Source organism: Amblyomma americanum, chromosome 8 (genome assembly GCF_052857255.1).
Source record: "Amblyomma americanum isolate KBUSLIRL-KWMA chromosome 8, ASM5285725v1, whole genome shotgun sequence".
NCBI classification, from domain to species: Eukaryota; Metazoa; Arthropoda; class Arachnida; order Ixodida; family Ixodidae; genus Amblyomma; species Amblyomma americanum.
In genome coordinates this window covers 5747051-5767177 of record NC_135504.1, presented here as the reverse complement: position 1 = coordinate 5767177, position 20127 = coordinate 5747051, and the positions used below count along the sequence as shown (strand labels likewise).

Here is a 20127-nt window from a genome sequence, read left to right as displayed (position 1 = left end):
GTGGGAACGCAAACTTTAAACGGCAGGCTTTTAAAACCTACCGCTCGGCTCTGCCTTCCTAATTCATTTATCATGCTTTGTACCTCATCCACAGAGTGACTTAGCTAGGCAATGCCATCAGGGAATCTCAAATTACCTAGGTATTCTTCATTAACTCTTATCCCCAACTGTTCCCGACGATTGAGCCTATTGGTGAGCCTTGAGTGTAAATGCCGGAAACCAGCGGCACACCTTGAGACATTTACACAGAAATCCTGATTGAAGTGCGCTCTCTCCTGTCGATCTCATAGCGCAAAATCATGCGGTAATACGAAAACAATCTAAATTTTTCTGGTTCTGCGTTTCCTCTGCGCAACAGCAAGACAACAGCTTGGCCGGAAGTGTCAAGGGAAGGGGAAGGGAAGGAATCGAAGGGGAAGCTTCGTTTTGACAGAAGGCACTGATGTATTCTCTGAAAATGAGACTTCTCCGATACTGCAATAATTTACCCAGAGTTATGCCCAAATAGCACCCAAATGCTAGAGCAACGTGACATTCCGGTTTTTATCAATCGTTGACACGCTGTTCTTAACGTCGATTTCTGTCAGCTTTTTGTGTAACGTTACACATAAACGCAAAACCACTTTGCTAACTTTATGAATGCATTTATATAGCGTACATGCGACTTCCACTGGAATGCATTTATATAGCGTACATGCGGCTTCCACTGGAAAGGCAAAGAATCCCTGCAAAGGTTCGACCAGCGCCATTTGTGAACGTACGTAACCTTACACTTTGCAAGGAGCAAGAGGCAATGAGGGCGGCGCAACTCACTCACTTTCAAACGGATGCATAAAAGAACCAACATGAAATAAAAGACGACAATAATGTTTCCGAGCAGTTCTCTGCGTCATTTATTTGTTGTTTCTCTTGCATGGTTCGTCGCTAAACAAGTGGGTACGAAGCATACGATGCAATGCCGCACATGTTATTCTTGTCGCGGGCGATCATCGCATAACCTTTCTTTCCCCAGTTGGGGCCCCAGCTGCAAGCCACAAATATCAGTACTTAGGCGCCACAGCAAACACTCCCAAGCATCACAAGGCGAGACTAATGCACAATAAACTCTCGGAAGATGGCTATTGTACCGCCCCCTTTACCTCGTAATGCCAAGGGTGGGAAATGAGGCGGAACGAGAAGTAGATTTTTTCATCTAACAAGCGGTGGATTTTAAGAATAACACGAGCCATTATCCCTGCAGGCGATTGCAACAAAACAACTGTTTTCCACTCAGACAGTTATAACAGTGTCTTTAAGATCAATAATAATAGATCTGTAAGTTTAAATTGCACCAAGAAAGACGATTTGCCCGCGCACATTATTTATAAATCCATAACCAGCAGTGAGGATGCTTGAAGCGGGTGCCTAGTTGCTTCAAATTCAGGACTTGTTTCTGTTCGCGCCAGTTCAGCGTGTGCTTCAGCACCTTCTTTTTCTTTTTCAGCACTGTAACGTTCTCGCTCTCTAGTTTGAAAGTGCTTCAAGGAGCAGTCTCTGGCAGAGTGTCTTAAAGCAGAAGACTCTGACAGTGTATGAACGAGGAGACAAAACATTGCCATTCAGATACATTCTTAGGACATCAAGCGCATTTGATTCATAAAAAAAGCAGAATATAATCAATCATATCATTCACGAAGGACAGTGCGCGCCTTTTATTCAAAAAACATAGGAGGTTCAACGCCGTCGATCACCTTCACGAAGTTTCTATCGTAGTTATGTAGGACATTTTTCCGATGTCACTTGCGCCTAGTGCGTATGCACTCTGTGAGTGAAACGATATTTTCATCAGAAATACTCTCCTCTTAGGTAACCACAGTTAACTTAGAACTTCGGTTTACATAGAACTAATACTAACACCCTGCCGTGCACAAACACATTTTGAATCGTATTATTCAATACCATCGCCCTCTAAGATGCCTGTTGGACCCTGAAGAAAAAAATGTATATGAACATTTGTGCGAGCCGCTTTTCAGTTTGTTGCCTGAGTGCATGTCAGTGAGACTTGAAGAAGGGGTAGTTTGTAATTATAGTGCACTGAGGGATAGTTTAGTAAGTCTTGAACCAATGATAGTTAATGCTTCGTGTTACTTTGTAGGAGTCAGATAACTAGACAAAAAAAATACAGGACTAAAGGAACGCAACAACACAGAGGAGTTTATTGCAAACGAAGCGAGAAAGAGAATCAAAATAAACTTACAGCCGCTAGTGCAGTTATGTATGGGATTTTTATATTGGCAAGCGAATAACGTGTATTTTGTTGTGTGTTATTATAGCGGTCTTGATCAGAGCATGTTACAGTATACTAACGCTCATCGTGTGGTAAACAAAGCTCAGTTATATTTGGCCTCATAACACATACCTTGCTCTCATAGCGGGCACCAAATTAATTCTTATCCTTATAGGGCACACTACCTGTTCTTTATGAGCCAGTACTTTTTTCCGTGCTTGACTCCATAGCCGACCACAAGGACGAAATGATCTAGGTCATCGCTCGTGCATTCTGGATCATCGATGATACCTACACAGTGAAGAGGTCATTAGAAACTCTCCTACGATAACGAGTGTTTATTTTACATCAGCTGGCAATTTTAAGGCACGTATCTTTTATTTATCTTTCGTTTAACAGCCGAATGCCTTTCAGGACGTGCTCTGGCCAAGCACACTAAAGGGTTTCAGCACAACGAGAATTTATTACGGTTACGTTTTAAACCTCATCGCGTAAAGGCGAAAAAACTTCATAAGTATTGCCCTCTTTGCACATATTCTGCACCCATTGCAAACTCTTGTGGCTGGAGTTCTCGGATGCGAGTCCATGCTCAACCGGGAGCAGCTGTGAACTGACACGGGGGAAAATGAAAGAAGATTGGTTTTTGGGGAAAGGAAATGGCGCAGTATCTGTCTAACATCTCGGCGGACACCTGAACCGCGCCTTAGGGAAGGAATAACGGAGGGACTGAGAGAGGTGTCGTAGTGGAGGGCACCGGAATAGTTTCGACCACCTGGGGATCTTAAACGTGCACTGACATCGCACAGCACACGGGCGCCATTGCGTTTCACCTCCATTGAAACGCGGCCTTCGCAGTCGGGTTCGCGGTCGGGTTCGAACCTTCGCAGTCGGGTTCAAACCCGGCCGCCGTGTCGCGATTTCCCCTTCGCTATTTTACCGTCCAAACCAGCCACGCGTTCGAATATGGGCTTGCGTGTGCAGGCTCCTGCGTATTCTTGGTTTTGGAGTGATGTTAGCAGGGATGGAAGATGATGAAGACGACGACATATAAAGCACAGCGCGAGAGACTCACACCTGACGAGGACAACATGTGGGGCGTTTGAGGGCGGCGAGGCTGTGTAGTTGTCTAATGCAGTGGCTGGCGAAGCTGATCTGTTCGCGCCGCCGGCGGCTGGAGTCCCGGTCGTGGCCATAAGGAGTTTTCGTTTTTTAATTTATACACTCATCCGCCCACCTGACACGCTGATGCGCCCTGCTGCGCTTGCCCTTTACGGTGGCGGTGTCGATACTATCGGAGCCTCCCAAATCAAGCGGTATGGATGGGTTTTCGAGTTTGGCGACGTGCTGTGATTGGTCCTTGGTGTTTAATTGACACATGTGACATCATCACTGTCGCCCCGTAGTGAAGGGCTACTGAAATTTCGACCACCTGGGGTTTTTTAACGTGCACTTACATTGCACAGTACAGGGGCTTCTAGCCATTCGCCTCCACCCAAATTCGACCACCGCGGCTGGGATCGAGCCCGCGTCTTTCGGCTTAGCAGCCGAGCGCCTTAACCACTGAGCCACCACGGCGGCTCTTTCCACGCGATTTAAAAATCAATAAAACGCTCAGGCATGCACTACAAAAACACACCGAGGTTGTACCGATTCTTCTTACCGTCTTTGTATAGCCATATTGGCGTGAAATTGGAATTTATGAACACGGAGACGGGCCCTACAGTCGCAACGGCGGCCTTCAGGTCCTTCTCGGAGCGTCGCTTGAGCATCACGTAGCCAGTCACATTGGCGCCCACGTTGGCCCTCTTGAATTTGCACGGCTGCTTCTGGACGCACAGAGAGCGAGGTTCAGTTTTTTTTTCCAGTGCTTCACCCGCATGCAAACAGCTGTTGACTCACGCCACTCAACAGAGACCAGTTGCGAGAAGAGGATTTGTAACAGAACCACCGCATGCGCATGCATATTTTCTACGAATAAAGCCACCTAGGTCCCTTTAAAGTAGTAGTAATATGTGTTTTTTATTAAAATGATAATAAAAAGGAAGGCAAAGAATTTTGCTAACCCCGGCATCTGCCATCGATACTGAAGCTCCTGTGCTGGGGCAGCGGAAATAAAGGATAGCAGGCCCATTGGAGAAATGAAATGAAAGAGGTCAGGGGACAGGAAGAGAGGAGTAGGGTCCCCTTTAATGCCCAGTGTAACGAATTTGGGACAACCGAGACAATTTGTGAAAATGTACGCCGCGTGCTTAGTGCACCTTCAGCACTAAATTTATTGGTAGCGTGTTCTCAGTAGCCAACGATTCCTAATGAAACTTCATAGTGTCGCTGCTAGCATTTTGTTTGACGGCAAAAGGGCAGCGAGTATATGATAACTAGCCTACGTTCTACGACATCTTGTGCCCCATTTTGTGAGAACTTCTTTTCTAAGCATAGAAAATAATTTGTTGCCTCAATAAGCAACAGTGGCTGAGGCACATCTTAGCACGAGCAGTTCGCCTCAAAAGCTGTCACCCGTTGCCTCCGACTTTCGACTTTGCGAGCACGCTAGACAGCGGCTCCACTTCTGGCCTGGCACGGCTAAGGAACACCATAGGGCGGATGCTTCCCTCTAGTCCAGAAAATATGATGCGTTCATCAGGAGATAATGTTAGGTTTGACCGTGTAGCCCTGGTGCTCTGCGTTTTCCCTCGCGTACGGCTGGCTTGTGCTACTGCTACGCTTGTTCTCACGCTCATGAGCATGCCGAATCTCGGCTGCTGGCTGCGGCCGGTCGAATCATCCCGCGTTGGTCATGGCACCTGCTCTCTAAGAGAATTCTGGCGTAGTCTAGTTTGTTCATACTTTCTACGACACAGATTGACACAGCGCAACGGATCGAGGACGAGAAGAAGAAACACGAAACACCGGACGGGCGCTGTTCTGTGCTTCGCTCTCAACCGCAAGAAAAAAAAAGAGACGAAGTGGGCACGGGCGCACGGAAGTGCGCTCGGTCTAGTCGCGTGACGCAGCTACAACGTCCCCACCATCGCTAGCGCTCAACCGGCGAGCGGACCATTAGATAGCCCAGCTCCGCGCGACGCTTTCAGCCGCGAACTAGACGAAGCAGCCAGGAGCGCCCGCGTTCATGCACCGGAATCCGTTGCGATTGACTGCGTGATGAGTGATACCCCCCCTCCCCTGTGGGTACGTGCCACTCGAACAGATGAAAGCAACAAGACTGCCATAGCTTCAGAGGCGACATCAACAACGACGACTGCATGATGGCCATCACGGGTGAGCTTCCTAAACAGTTTTTTACTGCAAAATTGTTTGTGGTCCCTGGTCTCCTGACAACCTCCCGCGTTGCTTTCAGACGCTTGAAATGCTTGCTTGTGGTCAATAACCTAATGAGTTATACTTTATGAGGAACTCGCTACAATGACCATTGGTGCCACTACGTTTTGTTAAACTGTGCACAGAGAAATAAAATAGGCCGGAAAATTCCCAAGTTCTTACCGATGCATAACGTGCACCACAAATCGCTAGGAGTGCATTACACTAAAGGAGTGCATTCTACCAAAGTAGAAAATGATAACCGTTTCGCGAAGCTCCAACTTGACGATAGACTAAATGCGGTGGCATCCGGCGGTATTCTGGGTGAAAAGCTGCATTTGAAGCTTGAGAAACAAAAAGAAAATCAACAGTGAAAGGTTAGGTCTTCTAACCATAACTTGGCTTTTCTTTTAAATGGACATATGGATAGTGAACTGGCGTTTTACAGTTCAGAAATTTTTACAGATGATGACGGAGCGGGAAGACACTGCGATGTTCTTTGAATTACAAGTTTATGGACAATACAGTAGCTTTAAACCTTTATCGAAACCAGCAGAAAAAAATTTACTGGCACTGAAATAATGGAATGAATCCTACAGGATACCACCTGTGCCTAAGTGGTACATACACCGCAAAGGACATATGGCATACAGACTATATGCAGGCAATTTGTTTCACTTAAAAAGCTTTTTTTCCAAAAACTGACTGCCACGAGCCATCTGATTGCTTTCTGAAATGGCTTAGTAATAATGACCTGCGGGAAACTTTTCATAGGTGATCAGAACACTACCTCCAAACTTTCTAAAATTAGAACAATGCATGGTAATTGTGCATTCCTGCCAAGAGTACGTATCTTCGTGGTAAATAATGTTTAGCGGGCACAAAATTCACTGACAGCTGACTTGAACAGAGCGGGCTTTATCTGCCGATGTAGGGCCGCGGATGCCATGGTCTTGCGGCATTTACTTTGTTTGGTAATTTCAAGAAGCGTACTTACCCTTCCGACGTACGGATAGCTCTCCTCGGTATCGACGCCTGCGTTATCCCATATGTATCGGAAGGCTGTCCAGGCGTTACCCAAGTAGCAGGCATTGTAGTTTTCGTGAACGCAGTCGACAAGGTTTTGCTCGCTCAGCGACACGAGCTCACCAGTCTTCCGAAAATGCTGACCTTCGAGAGATCCCGTCTAGAGAAAAGAGAAACAATTTGTGAAAATGGCATAAATAAGTTCTGCAGCGCTAGTTATGCGCACATCATCTCAGTCTCACGGTGAGTGGTTGTTGCAAGTAATCATTCAGCCCACTCGTTTCAGAGAAAACGATTTTGTAATGTTTTTGTTTGCGCATATTTTTGACGCCTTCGTCTTAACAAAAACCAGTTTTAGTAGTTTTTTTTATTCATTTCTCTTTGTTTCGAGCAAGATGTCATAAAACCGCGTTTGGATGAGGGAACAAACGCGGTTTAATGACATCACAGTCGAAATCAGGAGAAAGAAATTGGCTTGGGAAGGGCATGTACTGCGAAGACAAGATAATCGCTGGTCCTTAAGGTGTGTCCAGATGGTGGGCCACGGAATGGCCCGCGGACTGGTCACGTGGGGTCGACCGCGCGTTGCCCGGCCGGGTCTGGCCGGCGACAGCATCCACACGACGGACCAAAAGAGCAGACGACAAGGCGGGCCAAGCCTCTGTGATAAGCCTGCAGCAATGCTCGTCTCACGCTTCGACATTCGGCGGCGAGAACTAGCGGAATCCGCGGCCCTGGCAGAGATTTCGCCTAAATACCCAGCGGAAAGCTCGATCACTACGGGACAGATTTCTGCCGCGGTGAGGAGGAGGTAGCATTCCCACGGCGGCAAATAAGGCGGCGCGCTTCCAAGAAGGACCGCTCGCTTCGGACTGTATTCATCGTTGTTACGGCCTTTTTTGTTGCTTTCACTGGCAATAAATGGCGCACTCACTTCTCGCTTGGTCTCACCTCGCCTATAAGAAGACGTATGAGTGAAATATTTGCTTTATTTTTTTATTTAGAGTGACGATTGTGCCCCTTCTAGGCTTAAGTGGAGCGTACGTTTGTTGACAGAAATAGTTACCCGTCCTAACAACTAGCTGGCGCCACAAGACTTAACGTATCCTTCCGTCTGTGTTTGCATACGCTGAACTAAATGTGGGAAATGTGAGAAATGCTGCAACGTTCCGAAAATACCTGCGTTTAGCGTACATGAGAGTGCATACGCTTATGGCACGTAGTCAGCGTCAATTGTTCTTTTCTAACCATATCCGTGTACGTCGCGAGCGCCGACTTTGCGACTAATTTTGCTCGCTCTCGCCGCCGAATGCCCAATTATGAACGAGCCATAAAGCTGTACTAAGGCTAAAAAGTAAAACGTATTGTCGTCCGACCATGGTGACATGTTAACAGTGGAAGCAAAACTAATTTCGCTGGTGTCGCTTCGACTGCCGGGAGCACTCAGTCGGGAAAGACCAGTGTGGTGTAGTTGCCAGACTTGATGTGTGCGAGTGGGCTAAAAAGTCAGTGGTCCGCCGGCAGAAAAAAATGCTCTCGCATTTCACGCGCGATCCGGCCCGCGGACCATGCGCGGACCTCGTAGGCCGGAAGCAAAACCCCACGTGACTGCTAGTCCACGGGCCAAAACAGGTGCGTGGTCCTTCGTCTGGATACACCTTTAAGGGTAACGGAGTGGATTCCAAGAGAAGGCAAGCCTAGCAAGGGGCGGAAGAAAGTTAGGTGGGCGGATGAGATTAAGAACTTTGCGGGGATACGGTTGGCGCAACTGGCAATGAAAAGGGTTAATTGGATAGACTTGTGAGAGACCTTTGCCCTGCAGTGGGTGTAATTAGAGGCTGACGATGCTGATGCTCTGGTTAGAAATTAGACTCTAGGAAATTTGTTCTAATGCAGAAAGTTAACACGAGAGCCACAGAGTCCTAAATGAACTCCTGTGCTGCCCATGACCTGGTGAGTAATATGAATTAAAGCAGCGCCATTTGGGAACCGCTATTAACCCTTGAACAAAAAGGGTGCTTTCCGAATGCTACCCTGTCTCTGGTCGAGTTTTTAGCATGATTGTTCAGCGGTTTTGTTATGCAACCTGGATAAAAAGTTCAGCCGGTTTCGATGCAATCGACGTTACATTTCAAGAAAGCTGCACGAATTGCGCATGGTTGGCAACGCAGGTACCTTTATAAAATTGGCCAATTGAAACACAGGAAATAAATAGATGCTCATATATGCGTTGCGGCCTATGCAAATATGATATGCATCGAAAGCTTATCTTCGGCATTTTATCACATCACTGGCGACTACACTTTTTGTTCAAACAGAGGCTCATACCAGACGCTGAGAAATGATAATCTTGGTGACTTCCAAGCGTCTTCTCCTTGGCTGTACTTTCGTGCTCATAGAGGTGATCATGTACTCATCTGAATTTAACTGATGCGGAAGCAAATACATGTGGAGCAGCTAATGTGCCCACCTCACCTCACCCTGTCCTTCACTCTAAAGCTGTCCAATAAAACAATCATGTCCAGCAATTCTGGACAAAAATTCTGAAAATTGAAAAATTGCAAGATACTCTTACAGTAATATAGAAGATCATGATCCATTCTTCTGATATGGAACAAGATCTTTCTTTTAGAGTGTTTCCATTGGTCACATCGAACAGTTAAGACTGCCATGGAATAGCAATCGGAAACAATTTTGATGATAGCAAAATTGTTAGTAGAAAAAAATTCAAGACCTCCGTTGGGTGATCTGCAGATGTTGATTGTATTGTATTACGTTGATTGTTATGTTGATTGTAACTGCGAAATCTTACATTATGTGAAAAAAATGCGTTAATAAATGGTTTGTCATTCGAAAATGCGTTTGCCCAGAATTGCTTGGTATGATTCAAGCGAACAGGCACTTGCTTGATTTGTTCGCTTGGCAAACAGCTTCGTTCTTTGTGGCCTAGTCTTTAGTGCTACCTGGCAACTTTTCTCTTGCGGTAGAAATAAGCGTCAACTCTTTTTTCCTGGCAGATATTTTCCACCTGCGCTACGTTCGTGGGCAAAATGCGTGACAGCTGTACGCAACATAATATATGGCTCTGAATTCATGCCATCGGATGCCTCTCAAATGGGACCACCAGGAAATGAACCGTACTCGGAAGGCTTATTTTGCTTCCCGTGAAAGTTTTCTACAAAATGAGGAGGCGGAATCGCACGAAACGCTTTCCAAGTAGAGCTCTGACACCCACCACTCATTGGAGGATACCTGACCGCCATGGAGGGAAAAACGTTCTACTGACAGTTTCTGTACCCTGTTGAGAAGATCAAAGTCAGCGTTTTTGCCTAGTTGGCCACGGCCTCTTAGTCCATGTTGCTTTTCAAGCAGGGAAAGATTTCGAGTCCTCCCTTCGGCATGCTGGCGCACGTTGCACTTAATTTATACCCTGTGTTTCATCTGTGATTTTCTAGAATTTGGAACTAAAAGTGTTTTCAGTAAGAAGAGCGCATTTTTAAAATATTGTCAATTGTATAGCACTTCAGAATGCACGTAAAAGAGGTGACTAGTACGCTGGTGAAGGCATACTGAACAGTCAACTTTTTAAGTATTACTGTTAGTATCCTCAATAATTCAGAGTGGTTTAGCCTGTTGTAAGTACTATCCACATCAAGTCCGGAAAAGCAGACAGCCTCGGCCATGTGGCCCAACAAATTTTGGCTATTTCGACGAATACGTGCAGTGGTGGGGGTCGCTTTGCGGCAAGCTTTTTGAAAGTGCGTGCGTTTTGTGTATTTTGGCGCGATGCATGAGAAATTTGTTGGACCACAGTGCTGAGGGTAACTGCGTTTTCGATATACTGAGAACTAATATGGATATTACTTACTGTGGGCTGCAGGTAGGGCATCATGTAAGCTCAAGATATATATTATTATCAACCTAAAAATTCAACTTGATTATTAATAATTTTCACACAAAACAATTGCCAACCACGTCGAACATTTTGAAGAAATATCATATAGTCTACGTCACAGGAAGTAAAACGTCCCGAATTTTCGTACAAACTATGGCTTTGAGGGACTGACACACCTCATATTTAGCTTATTACATATCTACACACAGATCTTAATTCAGCCCTCGAAAATTGTAGGGATCATATATTTAAAAAGCGCATGGTGAGATTACTTTTAGAAACCTAAGCACAACTCTTCACCCACACTTTCTGAGTTTCAAATTTTCTTTTTCAAGACAACTTTGTCTAGACGTTTGTCCCTCTGATGCCTTGTATTCATATACGTATTACTTTTGCGTATTTTATTTTCTCTTAGAGTAATATATTTTTATATCCTCTATATTTGATTTACCGGAAATACGTATTATACACAGCCTGTTTTCCATTGTGTACTTCTGTGCATATTTCACCTCGTATAATCTCTTTCATTTTGTATAGTGCATATATTCGTGCGATGATTTTTGCATTTATTTTGTAGTAGTAGTAGTGGTTTATTCAAATAATAATAGAAAGGAAGGATAAGATTTTTGCCAGCCCCGGCATCTGCCATTGATACTGAAGCACCTGAGCTGGGGCAGCGGAAATAAAGGACAGCAGGCAGAATGGAGAAATGAAATGAAAGAGGTGAGGGGACAGGAAGAGAGGATAAGGGGAGAAGTAATATGTACAAACTATTTACACAATAAGAAATGTGTCCAGGTTGCGCGCGTGATTAGTTCATGGCAGTCCTATTACAGCGTGGGTGGGCCTTCGTCAGATGTTGATACATTTGCCTGCTCTCCCCCGGTTTTGGTATGCAAACCGAAATAAGGATGTTTAACAATTAATATGCTGAGCACTAAGCAAAAATAATGGAACATTCTAAACAAATGGCTGAATACATGAGAGCAAAGGAATATGATTTCGATGACGTGGACTGATTATTTACTGAAAGAAAATACTGTATGCCACGTGCTGGATTTCGTGAAGGCGGATATAGGGGCGCCGGAGGTATGGCATAAAGAAAGAGTCTCAGTACCTATTCGGTTCAAAAATGCCATTTTCCGAATTAAAATATGCGTTTCGTACTTTTTATATTACTGTCGAGAGCAATTAAAATCAACTAATTCTCCAACTTAATTTAGTATTTGCGTTGGATGGCTATGAAACAATTATTTCAAATAATTTGGTGGTGTCTTGGGGGTACATAGTGCATTATGGATTAGGCAGTGGCTTTAAGATCACCATTTTTTTAACTCTTCTATTTTCTTGTAGAGAACGGAGCACATTGAAATAACTTACTTGGCAGACTCTTATCATTACGTAGTGACCATTACATAAGTTCGAGCCGTGAGTCATGAAGCTCCAGGAGACCAAGGTTATGTGCCTGTCAGTGCAGTGCATTTAAGGCACCCCTTATCGAGGGGTCTGTTAAGTAACATGTGTTGCAGCGCGAACCACAAGAAGGGACGACGACAGACAGAGTGAAAAGAGCGCTGACTTCCAACTATTTATTTTCCTGATAGGCCACGCATTTATACACATTTGAACCTTCAGCAGGAAAGGGCAGGCAAAGCAATCAGCATGAAAGGCATAGGAGATTAGGACAATCACCATCGATCCAGAAACTTCAGCTCTTTCTTGGTTAGAACAACTGATGGCATGCTTACACACCTGTCCTCTGCACGAGCAATACTTGCCGCCTCGATTATCTCCCTAACACACTGATCATTGTGTCGAGCAACGATTGTGCTTTTTTGGAACGCAGGCGCGCAAGGTTTTCTGCGGCGACGTGCAGACTCATTGCCACAATTACGACAGTGCGTGCTAAGATGGCCCTGGTCACCATCATTTACATTCTTGTTGTGTTCTTTCAATCTGGTATTTATGCACCTGCCGGTTTGTCCAATGTATTCGCGTCCGCAGGACAACGGAACGCGATATACGACACCATCGTCGCAAGTGACAAACTGATTCTGGTGTCTAATCATGCACGATTTTTCCTTTTTGCTGTAGCACGGGTTAGTCTTCTTGCACAGAACTGATAGTTTGAGTGGGGCCGAAAACACGGTGTGTAAGCATGCCATCAGTTGTTCTAACCAAGAAAGAGCTGAAGTTTCTGGATCGATGGTGATTGTCCTAATTTCCTATGCCTTTCATGCTGATTGCTTTGCCTGCCCTTTCCTGCTGAAGGTTCAAATGTGTATAAATGCGTGGCCTATCAGGAAAATAAATAGTTGGAAGTCAGCGCTCTTTTCACTCTGTCTGTCGTCGTCCCTTCTTGTGGTTCGCGCTGCAACACATGTTAGATATGAACCAACTAGCCCGCCAAGCAACCATTCTGGTCTGTTAAGCCTCCGGGGTTAGTAAGGTGCACAGGATCTGCTTACTGCACTGAATGCCCAGCAGGAGGTGCAGCCGCCTTGCTGCTTGACTGGCGTCACGTAACCTTTCTTGCGCCAGTCCACACTTCTTGGGAGCTTTTTAATGTTGAGGTTCGCTGGCACCAAAAACTCTGCCGCACGTCCGTCCACTTCGGTGTAGACGCCGCATTTGTGTGACTCCATACGTTCGTTATGGTGCTGCGCAGATGAGTGTTAAAAAAAGTGTAGAAAGAACCTTCAGCATCAAGAAAAGAACGGCTGCAGGCGCAGAATTTCTTACTGTTTTCTATAATCACCTATATATATATAGTTGCTATGCAGCACAGTTGTTATAAAGGATGATATCTAATAGTAGAAGAATGGTGTGACGCAGCAGACCAGTTCTAATCAGTTACACTTTTTTTTGCCAACAATCGGCGCCGTGTTTTATACCAGCGAAAGTCAATGTTTACCAGCTGGTGGAGCTCAGTGCATGAAAAGAAAGAAGAGAGAATAAACATTTATTGCGTGACAGGAGATCTGTGAGAGGATTGTGGGTGGGGTCCTCAGTGCAGGACTCCAGTATCCTCCACCGATGCTTTAGCGATGCCTACTATAGCGCCTCCGGGTTTCCCAGGGTGCCGCTGGACGGCGTCACCTCACATTGGTCCACAGCCGCGTTGCGCGGCTTTAAGTTGTTGGGTTTAGCTTTGCATGCCCATTTAAGAGTGTGAGTATAGAAATATCACCACACCAGGGACATGTATCTGCGTATCATGCTGGGTGAATGTGGTGTAGGCGGTGGAGATTGTGGAGAGTGAATGTTTGTATGAGTCTTAGTTGCTAGGAGTCTACCGCAGAAAGTTGCTTATGTGGCGGGGGAGGGGGGTAGAAACGCTGATTTAGGTGGAGGGTCTCTAGTAGTTGAAAAAATGGATGGAAAGGGGGTAGTGTGCTCCACTCAGTAGTTATAATATCGAGTTAAGGCATCGACCCTAATATTGCTATGGAGACCGGCGTGTCCTGGGACCCAGGTGATGACCTGATCATGTTGGAGATGGCCGCCCAAAACGCGGAGAGCCGTGCGCAGGACCCGACCACTCCTATAGGCTGTGCAGGCGGTTTGGGAGTCTGCAAAAATGTGCGTGCCGGGTGTTGAGCGTCGCTCATTTGTATGGTGATGGCTATGGCGATCGCTTCGGCGGCCGCCGAGTCCAGTGCCCTGAAGGACGCTCCAAGAAAAAGGGTGCCGGCGCGATTGACAGCAGTGCAAGCATATCTTTTGGGCTGTGCATAGGAAGCCACATCCACATACATGACCATGGTGTTTTGACAGTATTGCCTACGGAAGCTGCGAAGGCATGGCTGACGGCGGGGGGCCTACAACTCGTGGTTCATGTGAAGGCGGCAGCTGATAGCGATGGGGAGAATCCGGTTCAGCGCCAAGATCTTGGTGGCTTACGGTCCGCCGATTCTTGAAAGGATGGCCCTGCCCTCTTAGCTGATGTGGACACGGGTCCAGTTGAGAGTTCAGAAGAATATCCTGGATTTCCGAAAACATGTTGTGAACTCCGAGAACAAGGAGTCTAGAGGTGCATGTACACATGAGGAAGCCCAGAACTGTCTTAAAGAGGCTACACATAAGGATAACGATTATGCTCTTGGCCGTGCGATAAACGTTGTGATATGGGAGGCCATATTACATTCGACTCATGGCCAGGGCCATGACGAGGCGAATGGTGTCGTCCTCGCCCACGCCCAAATCTACAGGAAACCCTATTTTCCCAGCGGTTTAAAATAGATCAATGACGTGGTTTTCTTTGTCAAATGCCACGTTTGTTCAACCAACATGAAAATTTTCAAAAATTGACAAATTCACTACACGCTTGCCTCACCTCGTTTTATAGGGCTATAAGTAATGCGCCAAGACGCGTGTATACCTCGCGCCGTAGCCAAGTGGTGCGTTATAAAGATGTTCTCAGGTCGAAGTTTCGTTACTACCGCGGAAAAATTGTTCAGGAAAAAATACAGCAATGTGTCTGTTGTCATGCGACACGTTGTGGCAGAACTGAATTAAACCGTTGTCATCCCAAATTCGTGGTAACCCAGCGCTATCTTCAGTTTAATTGAAAGCGTTTGGTTTGACCTTCAGGTTTTCGCCTCGCAAGTTAGTATTGACAAGACAGAACTGTGGGGCGCAGATGACACGCATACGGATCAACGGAGAACACGCGACCGCAGTGTGCAGCCATTACGTCTTGATGGCCTTACGACAGTGTTTGCAAATAATGTAATGTTGAGTTGTTAATGGTATTTCAATATTGGAATGATTCCTACGCTTTGGTTCTTGGGTTCTTGCAACGGACAGGACGGTTTTGGAAATGTCCTAGTGAACTATACAAGGGCTCACAACAGTGGGTTTTACCGTTCTCACCGCCAACTCAAGGCATCACTCGGAACATGTAATTAAGCCGCTATTTGGTCAAACCATTTTCTTACAAGATCTTGCACTTATTTTTTCGCTGTCGCTTAAGAGCTAGTGATATGGTAGCTTAGTCGCTGCTGCGGTCGGACGTTTTTTTGTTGAAATTCAGCTTACAACGAACATGCTGCGTACAGTTCTGCATTAGTTATTTACAGATCCGTAACGACTAATCATTTACGAGGCAGGCTTTCCGGTACTCACCATGTCTCCAAAGTGATTCATAGTGAGGCGGTAGGATTTCTGGCCTCGGTGAAATTTTTCGTTGTGTTCTTCGATGTACCGCTTGTTTTCAGCGAATATTTTGAATCTGAACTCGTCTTCTGGGCCTTCTAAGTAGTTTCTGCCTGGTAAAACAGGGAATGACGTATTACTAAGAATAGCCTCGAGGCAGGGGGATGGTGATAATTTTTGGTAGCATCTCCTTGCATGATGCTTGGCTTTCAGGTGGTTTTCGTAATTTTATAAAGCCACTCTCCATAGTAAGTCGACACGCTAACTTTAACAGCGTTTAATATCAGCTGGCGCATATCGATATTTGTGGATTATTTGAAAATCGTAATCAGTATTTTCTTTCTGCTTAGAAGTGTTAGCTTTAGGCAAGCTTATGAAGGATAGTCTTTGGCCATTCAAAGCGTTGCAAAGACAGCAAGAGGCCCCTTTTCTGCGGTCATGTGCTCTGCCCTTCATTACGTCTACATCAAAGCCAACAAGCTCAAAGGCCTAATCTATATCAAAGCAATGTTTGTTAAGAAAAACTGCCACCACGGCGGCGTACACTCACCGTGCTTGGCCTTAAAGGCTTCCCACTCTGTCCGTAGTTCCTTTTCGTCTTGCTGACCCAAAGCAGCGACAGAGGCAACGCACATCATGAGGCTGGGCAGCATCACGGCAAAGTGAAGCGCCTCCTACAGCGTAGCTAGGGACACGTTGTTTTGTAGTAACCCTCAACTTGGCTCAAAATGTATACAGTATGAATTTTAAGACAGCGATCGGCTTCTTACCGTGCGGGGCTTTCGCTTCTTTGTGCTTAAATTTATGTACGGAGCAGCAACTCCAACGAAGGACATCTTTGCCTGCTTTCAAAGTGCGGCAAAGGAGGCTGAGCGATAAATGCAGACTATTCCGAATGAATTCAACAGTTTGGGATTTTTATGGTCCGCTTTGCCAGCTTTATTTATTTATAGTTCAATGCGGGACGAAGAAGCCTCGTTATCGCGGCGTTCAGGACATGAAGGTGCATCCGCACAGTCGCGTAGGAGTCGACAAAAAAAAATTGCTTTTACATGCGTCTTTGTTTTATTTCCTTATTTTATTACAACGCTTCGCTGCCCGCTCCTAAGTGAAAGCAAGCCCAAAGCTCTCTCGGCACTGACAACAACTGACTGTTCGCATTTTATTCTAATGCATGCCGTATTCACGAAATACTCTTCCTCTAGCGAAACGAACTGTCTGGAAATGATATATCCAGCAGGGGTAACGAATGTGAAGTAGAAAACAGTTCACAAACTCGCTTTAGTCGGTTACGCGATGCAGGAAACGCCGCCCATTCAGGACAAATAACCGGCTTTAAACGCAACAAATTGACTGCCATATCTCGCTGCGTGTCGGTCGTTAAATGATTTGTGGCGCAGTTCGGTGCTCCTCAAGTGTGGCAGCTTAAAGGTCGGTCGTTGGGCATGGCGTATAGATAAATAAAATCAACATAGAAAGCGGTTAGTCACTTTGTTTTGTTGAGGGTATTGGCGCAATTTTTTTTATCTGATGATGGGCGATAGCAAAAGCATCATTCCGCTTACAAGTGAGTTGGAAATGAAATGTGGGCTGTAGATGGAGGTGTAGAATAGAAATGTGGATGATGCTATCAGAAGGCTATCAGAGCGTGCAGTATGATCTACACTGGTGATGCATCACAGAGTACACAATCTAATTGTTGCCTGGGTTGTTGCCTTGAAGAAACAGTAGGCATTCTGCACCTGTGGTGTCGTGTTCGTTTCTTTACCGCCCGTCCTCTTCTTTTTGAGCAGTTTTGAACTTTTATCAATAGACTCTTGTGATCTTGACGTTACCTATCTAAGAGGTGGATCAGAAACTAAGTATGTCCCCTGTATGAGAAAGGCGGTCTCACGGACCACCAAATACGCCCGTCGTGTGCCAGCTGCGGCTAATTTATACTCATAAACATTCGTATTTCGTGCACCCGTGTACATGATTCTATCCGCTCCGTTACCATAAGAAAAGAAAGGTCATGCTCTCTGTGCATTACAATCTATGCCCATGCCCATTTCGCCTTCTGGATTCCAGCTAGGATATCAACGACTCGCATTTGTTACCGGGCAATAAAAAGTTTTATTCCTTCCTTCTTCATTCCTTCTCTTCCTTCATTACTTCCTTTATTCCTTCCTTCCCTGACCTATTCTGCTCTTTTCCCCTCTCTTTACCGCTGTGATTTTGCGTTTCATAGCAGGCTCATTTACACTACTTTGAATGAGCCGAAACTGAGTTGTATTCTTGATGTCTGCTTGTTTGGACGGCATTTTTTCTGGCATTCCGTCTCGAATTTTTCACACAAGTAATAAACGATTTTGTGTACCGCAGCAGTCGCTCTGTAGTTACGGTGCTCGACTCAGACACGAAAGGTGCGGGTTCAATACCGACCGCGGTGTTCGAATTTTGATGTAGGCGAAATGCTAGAGGCACGTGTTCTGTACGATTTCAGTGCATGTTAAAGAACGTCAGGTGGTCGAGGTTATCCGAAGTCCTTCACTACGGCGTCGCTCATAGCCTGAGTCGCCTTGGGACGTTAAACGCTATAAACGAAACTATAGTTTAATTCCATCTTCACCCGTGATAACGGCGTCATACCTGGCGCAGGCTTTTTTTTTAATGTGATAGCAGCAATAATAAGTTCAAGGGAGAAAGAAGAGCGACACGATATGAAAATGAAAAATTCAGCATAGGATACGATCGCTCGGCTATCCACTGAATAGGCCATGGTCAATTGGGAACAAGTTCACCTGCTCACCACCGACATGTAGTTCCTGGCCTTCATCTCGAATTTTTTCTCGTTAGCTTAAACTACAGAAAATACATGCTGTTAACAAATACCTTTGGCCTTTTGACACTGTATCTTACTTCTACTTCAAATTTACTTATTAAAGGCACATTACTGCGTAGCTACAGCAAGTTCGTACTAAAACACAGGAACAAAGCAAGTCTATTGGATAATCTTGCACAAAGAGCGGCATTGAACTTAAGGGTGCATTTTGGTGTTCTATAACACGCAGGAAATAACTAACGCAGGAAATAACTACATTATTATTGAGTGGCACTTTTGAACGCTTTTTATTCACTACCCATGGAAGCGGAAAAGAAAAAAAGAACCGCCGGAGAGTCCCAAATCGCAGACATTCACAATGCGGGTAGTCTCCTCTATAAAAGGAAAACTAGCAAGAGCGCCAACAACTGACACGTATTTGCAGTCTGACGCAAACGGCGTCTAAAGCATGCCGGCATGGCTTTAGCTTTTGCCTTGCGTAACTCAAGCCTGCACCGCTGTCGGGTCACGAAAGCCCGCTGATTATTTTCAGCGGTTAGCTACGAGCGCTCTGGTATATAAGCACCCAAAGAAGACAAATAAGCTAACCTGCCGCCATGAGTGGCTTCGATATAGCTAATGCAGTGACGCTATGAATAGGGTTCTAGTGATTTATGCTATGATGCTCTCTCTACATATAAAAAAATTTGTGTGTTCCTGATTTCTAAAACGAGCTTTCGAACTTCTGCGCCAAATGTGAATGGCCCCGTTTGCTTAGCCCCTTTTAATAATTTACTCTACTTTGTGGCCTGGAGGTATTCAAGAAGAGGCACGACTTTCTTCCCTCCTCGCTTCGCTTCTCGTCTGCTGTCTCGATGCACAAAAGAAGCCTTCAAGCAGTAAAAGAAAGTTACCACTCATGCAGTGACTTCTAGGGCTGATAGAATGTATCACGAAGGAATCGTGTTTCGACACGTACAGGAAGTGCTCCTCACGTCCTGTCTTTTTTGCGCAGCTTTACATTCGCTGAATATATGAACTGACCTCCCCCCAACATGATGTCTTACTCTAGTATAACAACATCGTATCGAACATCTTTGGCAATCGAGACGGTCGTTTTGTCTTCGGCTCCGGGACAGCACCTCTCATCTTCATTTGAATGCTGCTGCCTCAAAACACTCCAGAACGTTCTATTCAGCTCCAAAACTTAATAGCATCCTGGTATTGTAGGACAGGTGAATGTTTAGGAAGCGTTCCTACTCAATAAAAAGTAACAAAACATTGCCGAAGAGAGGGGATGGAAAGAGCCATTTATTTTTATACAAGTAGCTTCACTGAAACCATCTCGTCTTTCTGGGGCGAAATGCATAGACTGACTTTCAATCTCCTTCCAACTTATCCTGCAAGAGCGATCAGTCAATGGTTGTTACATGTTTAGTGCCGCGAGGCAACAAATGGTCTTAGCTGCTTCGGCAGAGGCCGGCTGTTCGTTGCAGAGTAAAGTAGGTCTTACGTCGCGTTGTATTCGAAGTGGAGAAATGCTGCAGTGCAAACTATTGTAACCACTGCAATTTGTCTATGTAGTCCTTTCTAGGCAGGCTGACAGCAATTTTTTTGTGTGCAGCAAAGAATAAACTTCCACTCAGTCCTGCTACATTCTGCACA

The 20127-nt window shown here is 45.4% G+C and overlaps 1 protein-coding gene and 1 long non-coding RNA gene across 2 annotated transcripts in view; one reads left to right on the top strand and one right to left on the bottom strand.

Moving 5' to 3' along the window:
* Positions 1 to 9672, top strand: part of LOC144100823 (uncharacterized) — a 33292-nt gene extending 23620 nt beyond the window's left edge. The window contains exons 2-3 of the long non-coding RNA XR_013307856.1: positions 5472 to 5542; positions 9625 to 9672. This is a non-coding gene — a long non-coding RNA (uncharacterized LOC144100823). The remainder of the gene's footprint in view (positions 1 to 5471; positions 5543 to 9624) is intronic.
* LOC144100822 (cathepsin L-like peptidase) lies at positions 919 to 16346 on the bottom strand. Its single transcript, XM_077633695.1, has 7 exons — positions 16210 to 16346; positions 15630 to 15772; positions 12971 to 13162; positions 6579 to 6767; positions 3927 to 4092; positions 2452 to 2557; positions 919 to 1024 (listed from the first exon to the last, which is right to left on the bottom strand). The coding sequence occupies exons 1-7, from the start codon at positions 16310 to 16312 to the stop codon at positions 925 to 927; spliced, it is 999 nt and encodes a 332-aa protein (XP_077489821.1). The 5' UTR covers positions 16313 to 16346; the 3' UTR covers positions 919 to 924.
* Positions 16347 to 20127: the final 3781 nt, after the last annotated feature.